General features: G+C 31.1%; 1 protein-coding gene across 1 annotated transcript; it reads left to right on the top strand.

Annotated features, from left to right (window-relative positions):
• Positions 1–213: 213 nt before the first annotated feature.
• On the top strand, positions 214–11,089 carry LOC123227887. The gene is made up of 4 exons (XM_044653012.1): positions 214–1,368; positions 10,222–10,315; positions 10,485–10,543; positions 10,925–11,089. The coding sequence occupies exons 1-4, from the start codon at positions 214–216 to the stop codon at positions 11,087–11,089; spliced, it is 1,473 nt and encodes a 490-aa protein (XP_044508947.1).
• Positions 11,090–11,868: the final 779 nt, after the last annotated feature.

Genomic DNA, 11,868 nt, shown 5'->3' with positions numbered 1-11,868 from the left:
ATGTTAACTATATTGCATTGTAACTTTTGAATTAGACGAAGCTGAGCTTAAATACATTCAAGTGACAATCTATAGGCTTGTAGTCAACAAACGAATACCAGGTATTGCCGGCATATTTGTCTCATACTGAATAGCTTTTAAGCCAATAATTACTGGCGACGATATTCTAACTATTTTTCTTCAACCTAAAACTTAATTTCAAAGGAAAACTAGATGGAACTAGAGGAGACTGCACGCCATTTCAGCCACCATCATCCAATGGAGCGAAGCAACTCGCCTGTTGACGGAGCCTTTACTTGTTCAGGATGCAATCTGAAAGTTGTTTGTGGCAAGGACTACTACTGCTGTAAAGTCTGCCCATTTTTTCTCCATCAAGTGTGCTATAATATGCCTCGAAAAACGCGGCATCCCAGTCACCCTGCTCACTATCTAAACCTCCTGGTAATGCCTTCATCGGCTAAAGGCAGCTTCAAGTGTAAGGCTTGTGCACAACAAGTGATTGGTTTCTATTATACTTGTGAAGAATGTGGGATTTTTTACCACATCTTATGCTCTGCAGTGCCGCTTTCTACTGTAGTTAACTCCCATTCTCACACACTGAAGCTTGAGTTTTCACTTCCATATGACTTTAAATGTGATTTGTGCCAAGAACCCGGCTATAAAGGCTGGCTCTATAGGTGTCACTCGTGCGAATTCGATACACATCTTGTTTGTGCTATTATCAACAGAAAAGCACAATCTATTCACCATCAATTGGATCCATTTCCTGACCCTTTGACTAGGCAAATTTTATATTCTTCAGCATCATCTCTGATCAAAACCAATCAAAAAATCGATTATATTAGCGAAAGCAATGAGTTAATGCTGTTAGTAGCTCAGAGCATCAATGAAAGAATTAGGCAAAAGCCTGGTGCCCTCCAAATAAAGCAAGATATTGCTGCTGTAACTCCGGACCCTGGAGAAAATTTAGAACATCTAGATCATTCAAGTTTGCTATCTGCAGGCCAGAGTACTTTGACAAGCTATCAATTCAGTGACTCGTGCTTTTCGATAGATATAGCGAGGTCGTATTCAAGTTATGATCCTCAGCTTAATCAAGATGACAATGAAGCCAACAATAAAAATCCTGAAGTTGTTCATCAGGATTCTAAGAACAAGATTATGCTCAGAAATGATTCGATGCTTGACAGGATTACAAGCAACTTGGAACCTGGAAAAGTAGAAAATAATGAAGCAGGTTTCAATTTTCAGTACAAGGGTTCACAAATTAATCTGCTAAATAAATTATTAAGCCAGAAGAAGATGAAAAGTAAGAATGAAACCAGAAGCAGCTCAGGCAATAAAGATCAAAGGCGTATATCAGAAACAGTAAGTTCAATATTTCTTAACTCTCTTGAATGACAAGTGCTTATATGCTTCACTTGATGAAAATGTCAATTGTTTCAGGAACAATCATGCTGTTCCAAGTTCTTTCAGTGCTTCTTTCATCAAGAATATGAGAGAGAGATACCATAAATGGATTATGAGTCTGTGGTCAATAGGTAATCCACTCAATTCTATTACTCAAATGCATGCCAAAATTGAAGAGCTAAAATGCTCTTGAAATTTAGTTGTGATTACTAAGTTTTGTATTCTGTTGAAGAAAAAACTTAGATCAAGGGAGAATTATAAAGTTATGATAGAATTAGAATCCTCATCTCAAATGAGTTTTTATGATATTACAAGAATCTGATGAAATATGCACATTAATGAGTATTTGTGGATTTATTTTCTGTTTTCATTTTTCTTATTAACATCATTTTATAATTTTGATAAAATTATATGTATTTATAATGACCATTTATTTGGATATCAATGATGATTTACCTATTTTTATACTGAATTGAAGACCTATATATTAGACCAAGAAAAATTCTTTGGATTTTAGGAAAATGGAAACAACTTTGCTGACAATTACCCATTTTTGTTTGTTCGGAAGAGTCGACCGAATATTCTTCTCTTGATTTGACTGATCCATCACGACATTTTTTAATATGAATAAAGAAGAGAGCAAGACGATTGGCTCATTGCAGTAATATATATATATACTACACATACATAGCTCAAGCGATTGAGTGTGAGAGCCAAATGAATCAAAAAATTCATGTTTGGTTTGGAAGAGATTACGGAAATTTTGAGATGAATGAAATAATAATCTATTTTCATCAAGTGATTTATTAAATAATAAAAAATTGAAAATCTTAACTACTATTTGAAATTCAAAAGAACTGTAGAAAAAAGCCATTTAACGAAATAGAAAAAAGCCCGGGCCTATTTCTCAGAAGTTAAAATGGAGGCAAAATCAGTTTGGAGGGAATAGGTACTCTGAGATAAAACAAGAAAAATTGAATTTGATTAATTCAACTTCCAAAACTTTGGAAAAATTAGAAAATTACAAAAATGAGGCCATCCACTTTGAACAACAAAGAGCAATTAATCAAATCCGACAATGGTTTTCCCACAAGCTTTACAAGGAGCTCTAGGAACTCTAGACAGTTGTTTGAACAAAGAGTTACATTCACGTATCATTAGTGCTAATATTGACATGTTTGAGGTGTTGAAAGAAATAATTGATTAGTCCTTTTGCAGTAGGGATTATGTTTTTCTCCCAAAAAAAAATAAAAAATAGTCATAGTAACAATTCAAGCTAACGAAATTACTATTATTATTCGTGAACGTATTAGGCAATATAATAGATAAGTAAAGATTTTAAATATTGGTACTGTATTTCGAGTAGGTGATGGCACCAGTCCTACTTATAGTCTTGATAAAGTAATAGCAGGTGAATTACTATAATTTGGAGAGGGTACAATGGGCATTACACTCAATTTGGAATCAAATATTGTTCTTGTTATAAATGCCCTGGCAAAACCTGTTGATAGTTGAGATGAAATTTGAATCTCAATCAATTGAATCCCCCGCCCCAGGTACTGTTTCGAGATGTTTGGTACTGAGTTTCTTCAAACAGGACTTATTGCTATTAATTCAATGACTCCTATAGGATATGGTCAATGAGAATTAATTATTAGGGATACACAAACTGGTATATGGAATACAACTCTCAATTGATAAAGGTGTATATATGATTCTCAATTAAGGGTCGTTGTATAATTTGATATTGAATTTAAAATAAAATAATATTTATCATATAATGATGTATCAAATATTGATACACATAATATTTTGTATTTTGATTTGTTGAGTGTATATGGAGAGAATCCTTATCCCTTATATATCAGCATGTAATAAGGAGAGAATCCTAATCCATATTATGTTAGCATGCAAGATGGTAAGTTTAAAGTGTTACAGGTAACAATATCCTGTTGAGTTCTTGAATCATAATTTAAAAATTATCTGAACTATGATCTAGCAATACATATAAGATCCTTTTACTCCCAATTAATAATAACACAATATCATTTTTTGTTTTTTTTTTAAAACAATGTTATATAAATATATTTTTTATATACAATTATGATTAAATATAATTATATTTTTAATTTAAAATTATTCAACTATATAATAATACATAAATTATATATAAAAAATATATACACTTAATTTTATTATTTCTTCAATTGAAAATTCAGACGTGGATACATTTATTGTTTATTATTAATAAGTCAAACCTTTTTTAGGAGGCATACAAAATAGATTAATACGTGGTATACAGTTGCCTATTATTAAGAAGTCAAACTTTTTATAGGAGACATACATAACAGATTACTGGGTCCAATATATAGTATTAGAAGCGTTAGTGTGGGGATTTGAATAATTATAACAGGTGAGAAAAACAAAAAAGATTTGAAATTCTAGAGAAACGATAATAGTTATCTTCGTCTTTATATGAATTTTTAGTTTTTCATATGTTTCAATACAAAATCTAGAGCATATCATGTTCTAATAACTTAACTTATCCTTTTAATGTCTTTTTAAAGGTTAAATGACTATTTGGTTTGATGGGATGACAAATTCATATATTTTAAGTCCAATTTTTCACCTATTATTCACTTCTATTAGTAAATTCTATCGTATGAAAAAATAAAAAATAAATCATTATAATACAAATTAATAAACAATAATTAAATAAATTATAAAATATATAATTTTATCTTATTCATAATGTGAAAGTGTGTGAAAGCACTTGGAGGCACATGAGAACATATGAATGTGGTGTGATGCCATGTGGGAAGGTTTGAAAATGATGTGAGAAGTTTGAGTTAGGGTAGGGTTTTCTCATGCAATACAAAGCAAAATAGAAGCAAAAAATATTCACAAACATGAGAATCCCAATCCTAGGATCAAGGGATAATTATAGATGCAATATAAGAAGGTTAGAAACCTTCATACTTGCATTTGGAAGCTCATTCTTTTTGAATTCACCCCAAACCATCTAAATTGTAAACGCTTCATTTGTAAACTCTGCAAGGCCTTTTTAGTCCATACAAAGGCATTACTCACCCACATAGGAGACTCATAGGTGCTAACCTATGATGATTGAATGAGTAGACCATAGGGTTAATGAAGAAATTTTGAGAGAAATATCTTCAAAGGAAATGGAGAGAATGGCGACTAAGAAGGAGGGTGATTCTCAATTTTTCTCTACTTTTAGGTTGATGAGAACAATATGAATTTATAGCATACCCTAAATAACCCATTATATACTTCACTCCAAGTTTTATTGGTATTTTCATAATTAGCCAAATCCATTAATTTGATTAATTGGGCTTAATATTACATGGCCTTAATTATGTTTATAATATTTATTTCTAAATATTCTTAAACATAATTTCTCAGAGTTTCGAATCCTCAACCCTTGGTGATTCATTCTTTTGTGCTTAACACCCCAATAATTTAAGTCGTAGAAAATAACCTCTTATTTGTGTGACCATAAGTTTCTTAGTATATTGGCAGTGAATAATATTTGTGATTAATTCTCAATTAATCAGACCATAAGCAGTCTCTAGCAAGATACTATGGCCACCCAATATACCAAAAATTAGTGTTAACTGATATAACCTTTCAATGGTATAGTACCTATGTAGTTGAGTCCCTTATCATACTGATATCTCATTAAGGTTGAGACATAGAAACAATGTCTACTTCAGTAGCCTTGACTTATTGACTTTTCTTCTTAAACAATGACTAGGTATAATTGAATTCGGGCTTCAACTTATATCCACACGGTGACAGTAAATTTCATTGGTCATAATTGTTATTCAAATAACGCTACAAAATATCTTTTTCTCATACTTGGGAATGATAATCCTTTATTGATCCACTATAGTCTTGCTAAATTTCTTAATATAGCCGATTACCACTGTCTTGAAAACACTTTAAAAAGGTTACGTTGGGCTAGTTTCAAACTAAGTCATTTGGTGTACAAGATATTCTGGTGATCTAAAGTCTAAGGATCATATGCATCACCATCCATTAAAGGATTCATTCTACAAACACTAAGGTTATAATCTATGTGGAATCCTCTTGTTGGGTCTATTTTGTGTACATGCCTTTAACATAAACTCATGTGTTACATTAGGTTAACACCCATAGTCTTAATGTATTATATGTGTCCTAGGTTAGGATAATATTGAGGCTAGAAACATTTTTAGATTAGGCACCTAATGTGATCATAGGGTTCTGACGATCAAAAAACTCATTGATCTTCTTCTCATTATAGTTCCACCAATCTAAGGGTATTCATCATTTACACACACACACAAAAATTATAATTAACAAATGAAACCATGCCTTTTATTAATAACAAAATAAGTACATCATGAGATGACAATTACATAGATATACTAATTGTTTGGCTCTAGAACACCAACTCTAACTGTTAGCAATATAGACATAATGTATATTTTGCCAAATTTTCAAGATTTTGGAACTCCAAATGGTGTAGCCAAAAAACTAGATGTAACCTTAAAGATATGATGCGAAGCAAAATAAGTATCACTGGGGTAAAGTAATCTAAATGGTGTAGTATAAATTGAAGAGAATTCCATGTAAATTTATACCAAAGATTTCTTCTAAGTTTTGGGCATGAAGAAAACTCAAGTTTAGGCATTTTGATTTTATGGATGCTAATATAAGCAAGGATTTGTAATCCTATTGATAGAGACTAGAGCCAAGATTAGTTTATTACGCCTCATTAGTCATTCAGAGAATTCCAACAGAAATAGTATGTACTGCCTCAATTAAGATACTAGAGTAATTGTCTATAATGAAACAAAGTTCTCATATTTTAACACTATAAAGGGTGATATCCTTCCACCTTCGAAGGAAGGTGAAGGTGATCTATTTGATTTTTCTTTTATCCATAAGTTATGATGGTGTTATGGCTGAATTAACAAAGGAAGTCAATATGGCTTATAAAATCCCATAAAACCTAAGATCCCTATAAAGGATATTTCTATTAAAGAACTTATAGCTAGTCTCATAATAGATGAGCCAACTACAAATGATGTAAGTATAGAAACTCTAATGAGAATATCTATTAGAGGATGATGATTTACTATAACTAAGTATTACAATGTATATCTTAGTAACGAGGATTAATATTAGTAAGATTGTATAATTCAACGGTCCATTATAAAGCTATCATGAGTTCTCAATCAGACAAGAAATTTAATTTCATAGAAGAAAAGATAAACTTCATGGTTGATAATGAGGAATTAGATCTTGTGAACTACTTGACGACCATAAACCTATAGGCTGCGAATGAGTTTACAATATCAAAAGAGACTTGAAAGCTAGAACAAATAATATAAGACAAGATAGATTGGAAAGAACTTCACTAAGAGAGGATACATTAATTTCAATGAAACATTCTCTCAAGTCTTTATTGAAGATCATTAGAATCCTAATGGCATAGACAACTCATTTGGTTCAGAGATTCACCAAATTGATGTCAAAATCACCTTTTTGAATGAAATTCTTAGTAGGAGAGTCTACATGGTGCAATTAGTTTTATTTAAAGCATAAGAAAATGAGCTTTTGGTATACAAACCAAATAAATTTATTTATGGTTTGAAACAAACTTTTTGACAATGGTATCTCAATTTTAATGACATTTCAATTTTAAATGGTTTCATAGAAAAGAAATTGAACCAATATAGGTATATGAAGATTAGTGAAAGCAAATTTATCTTCATGGTATGGTTATTTATGTTGATAGCAATGATATGAATCTAGTTCATGAGATCAAGCTATTTCTATCCAAGACTTTTGATGTGAAGGCTTTTACAAATACATTATATGTTCCTAGTGTTGAGATCCACTATGACAAAGCTCATGAACTTTTAACTTAACTCAAAAAGCATACATGGAATGTTTGCTTAAAAGGCTCAAAATACATAATTGCAATACAATGATATATATGTCTATTGTGAAATAAAATAAGTTTAGCATTAAATATTGTCTAAAAGGGATTCTTTGGAAATGTTCCTCAGGCTAGTGTAATTGAAAGCTTAATGAATGCAAAGGTATACATGAGACCTAATACAACTTTTATATTTGAAGTTCTTAATTGATAGCTCTTAAATTTAGGTGTAGATTATTCAGTTGCAATTAAGGTAATGATATGAAATGATCTTAAGGTGATATGTAAATGATTTGAAATCCATTTTCAAATATAATATTATACTCACAAAAATGGGCCATATATTGGAACAGTGTTAAGTAGTCATTATTGGCATCCTTAACCATGGGCATTAAATTTGTAGCTCATTATGAAGCAAATTCTCAAGTTGTATGGTTGAAGTATTACATTTTTGAATTGCTTGTTGTTGATCTACTACGATAACAATGCAATTGTATATAGGATCATCAGTAGATAAAGACAGTAGTTTATAGTCGGGAACCTCATAAAAAAAATGGGACATTAGAGTAAAGTAGATAAATACATATTTGATATAGATTAAGCCCTTAACTAAAAGATTAAGACATGTAGCCCTTAAAATCATGTTGAAAACATGAGGATGTTTAGAGGTTTTTTATATTTAAGGTTAGTGAGACTTTTATATTATAATTTGTTAACACTTTTCTTGATCATGATCTTATTTATATATTCATGGTTTCTCTTGAGTATGATAGATGTATGTATATATTTTGTGATATCTTGAGTAAGAGAAACATACGAACTTTATTTAAAGTCACTAACTTCATTAAAAATGATGAATTTCTCTTCTTTCTTTTGAAATATAAAAGTTGAAAAGAAATCTTAAAAAAGACTGATAGAGAAATAACACATTTTGTGATCACTTGAGTGTTGATTTCATTATAAATAATCATGCTTATGAATAATTTTATGTCGATGAAAGACATTAGTAATGTCTTAACTTGTTATTGATAATCATATTAACTAGATTGATGGTTGTAGTGTTGTTTATCTTTGAATTAGTTTCTTTTTTTAATTGGTATCCACTTCAAAGTTAAAATATTAGTCACCTAAGAGTTAAGTTGGGTTTGTTCCCTTCTCAGTGAACTTGGTATCAATGTCCGCACCTCTCTTGTGATTTATTCATGTTAATATTGGTGTGACATATCTTTGCTCCAATCTGGTGCTTCGTTCTTGTATGAAAGATGTTGGTATCAATTTTCACTATATTTGATATCAAGTTCATAATGGTGCTCGAAGGGTAGCTCATGTTTCCACCAAAGATCAACAAGCTAATGCACTTATCAAACTTCTTCCATGCTCATGTTTCCTCACACTCAAGACCAAAATTGAAATCTACTCTAAAGATCCATCTTGAGGGAAGCATATTGGAGGAAAAAATTATTCCATTATTAATTTTGTAACTATAAATGATATAATTTTGATTCTCATAAATACTGATTTTATCTAGATTCTTAATTTATATAATTCGATTGATCAAGAATATCATCTCGTTCATATCCATGAAAAATATGTGTGTGTTGTCCAATTTCTTATACATTATTATATCTATCTCAAACCGATAGGTATTTCCAAGCACATCCAAGGTTATATGGTTCGAGATGCTAGGGAAAAAACCTACTCTCACTTCACTAATTATAATTTTCAAAGAAAATTAATTGAACTCCAACCATAAATTGATTTAAAACAGAAAACATAATTTGTAAAATAAGGAGATTGAACTCAAGTCGTACGGTAATCCAAACTAGAAAGATCTAATAAACAATCTATCTATGAGTAAATCTTCATCATCAAAGTCTTCAACATCTCTCTCTTCATCATCAATACTATCAACATTATCATCAATTGTACTACTAAAATCACTTATAATATATCTTTTCCAGCTTAATAAGCCACCATCATTTTCAAACAAATTTGTAATTCGAGGATCTATTTCAGAGTTGTCTAGTTGAAAAGCTCTTTCATCAAAAGAAGATTTTTCACCACATGGTAAGTCATAAAAGCTAGTAATTAATTATGGCAACCTATTAATATGATTTTGTTTATATTATTTGTTACCAAGACAAACGAGGACTTTAATATTCAAGGTTAAAATAAAAGGAAAAAAATAATAGAAATCATTTCTTGAAATAATGCTTCTCTCTTGATGATGATGAGGGGCCAGGATTAATATTTAATTAGAATTTTGGTTTTTTATTTAGAAAAAAACCAAAATTCTTTAAAAAAAATGCATGGTTCATTGTTTTGGACCCTATGATTATGAATTTAATCACTATAAAGTATTTTATATTGGATTTCAAATAATGTAAAATATGAAATAGTTTTGACATTTCTTGATTATGATAAATTTCATTGAAAAATATGATTTTTTGTTCTTTCTGTTTGGTTATTAATCTGCCTGTGCGTTTGTAAATTTATTAATACTACATTTTTATTTTTTAAAAAATATAAATCAATTAATTTTTGGGATAACAAATGGCATGTTTTCAATTTGGATGGGAATTTGAAAAGCGTATTCCTTTTTTTTTCCCTTCTCAAATCCATTACTACCGTTCAAAATCCTCACAAAACTCTTTTACAAATATTTGAAAACATAAAACCCTAACACTTCTTCTTCCTCACGAATTTTATTTTATGTTTTCTTCAACAGGCAAACTAAGTATCAATCTCAAAGTCTCTCTTGGGTATACATTCTCACTATTTTTGACTTTACTATTAGGTGATTCTTCAATTGGAATTTTGTGCTATGAAACTGATTATTTTCTTGAAATATGTTGCAGGGTCAATTGACTCTGAGTCGTGACATATTTCCTAGTTTAAATGTTACAATCAGAAAGATTTACGAGGATGGTGGGGTTGATGCTTTTTATGCTGGTATGAAGAAATCATACTGCCAATCAAAAAAGAAAAAGACGTAAAATTGACCAGAGATACTCCTTCTCTGGATGACAACAGACAGAAGTTTATTAATCTAATATTGGTTGACTATATTGGCTGTAGGACAGCCCCGTGATGATGAACTTTGTTGCTTGAATGCTTGTAGATATTGTTCAGTCTATATGCTTGAATGATAGAAGGCTGAATCAAAGTGTTTTTGAACAAGTCAGCCGTTAATGATGACCAATGGATTGCTTTCACTGCACATAGGTTTGATCTAAATTACTTAAGCATAACTTTGGGTATCTCGACTTAAAACTATCTTGAAGATATTTGATATAAGGGAGCTAGGTAGCACGGAAACGGAAACGTGGAAACGCCGAAACGTGAAAACGGAAACGTGGAAACGTATTTCCTTAAAAAAAAAAGGAAACGGAAACGTGGGGAAACGTGTAAATATAAAAAATATAGGGTTTTTTATAAATATAAAATTTTTATAAAAAATACAGTAAAACGCACACTTCCTCTGGGTCGTTCGTCCTGATGTCACAGCCAAATAGTTCTAGTCCCAGCAGTTTCCGTTCCTGGAAAACTCTGTGACATCAGGACCCAGTTCCAGAAAACTCTGTGACATCAGGACGAACCGACCCAGAGGAACGCACACTTTTTTCACAGAGTTTTCTTTCTTCCAGCCACTGTTCAGAGAGGAAGAAGACGCCCAGGAGATTGACAGCAAAGAAGAGAAGACGCTCAGAAGACTATTCCGCATAAGAAACTATTTTTGTTATTTATTTTCAGAATCACATGAAATTTTACCCAATTCCATATTTGCTTCTTGTCCCTGAAAAGTTTTTGCTTGTGTTTCCTTTTTCAATCAATCAGAAAAGGAAGATTGAGCAGTGGCTTTCGATGAAAGGGGAGTTACTAATAATTCCTGGGGGAAGGTAAGTGTACCAAGATGTAAGAAGCCCGCCTCAGAATCTTCCTTCCGGTGGGCACTTGGCCCCTAAAAATAATAAAAGGTTTAAATCAGCAGACAAGTGTTTCAAAACAAGAAGACAAAAATTCTTCTCTTTTCTGCAATGGAAAAAAACGGAGCATAGGAAACTGTTTCTGGTAAAGAAACGCGTTTCCTTTTTATTTAAAATTACCGAAACGGCCCCGAAACGTTTCGTACCAGTTTCGGGCCGTTTCGGAAACCGAAACGTTTCGGATTCGTGGAAACGCACACTGCTATGCGTTTCCGTGCTTCTTAGTAAGGGAGTGATTTTTATTTTTGGTTTTATATTTCTTCTTGTGCCTATGATATATTTTCTGCAATTATCTGTTGTCAGTGTTAAATTTTTGTTGTTAATATTATTTTCCTACTGTTATGTTATTTATTTGTGTTAGGAAAAAAGTATGATACAAATTTTATACTAGAGTTTATAAAAATAGAAATTTCTATTAATTTAAATAGAGCACAGAAGCTTGATTAAAGCACTCTTAAATTACAAAAGAAATGTTCGGTTTTGGATATGTTACAAATAAGAGAGGAATAACCTATTTAT

Source organism: Mangifera indica, chromosome 10 (assembly GCF_011075055.1).
Source record: "Mangifera indica cultivar Alphonso chromosome 10, CATAS_Mindica_2.1, whole genome shotgun sequence".
In the NCBI taxonomy this organism is placed as follows: Eukaryota; Viridiplantae; Streptophyta; class Magnoliopsida; order Sapindales; family Anacardiaceae; genus Mangifera; species Mangifera indica.
This window is presented reverse-complemented; position numbering and strand designations above follow the sequence as displayed.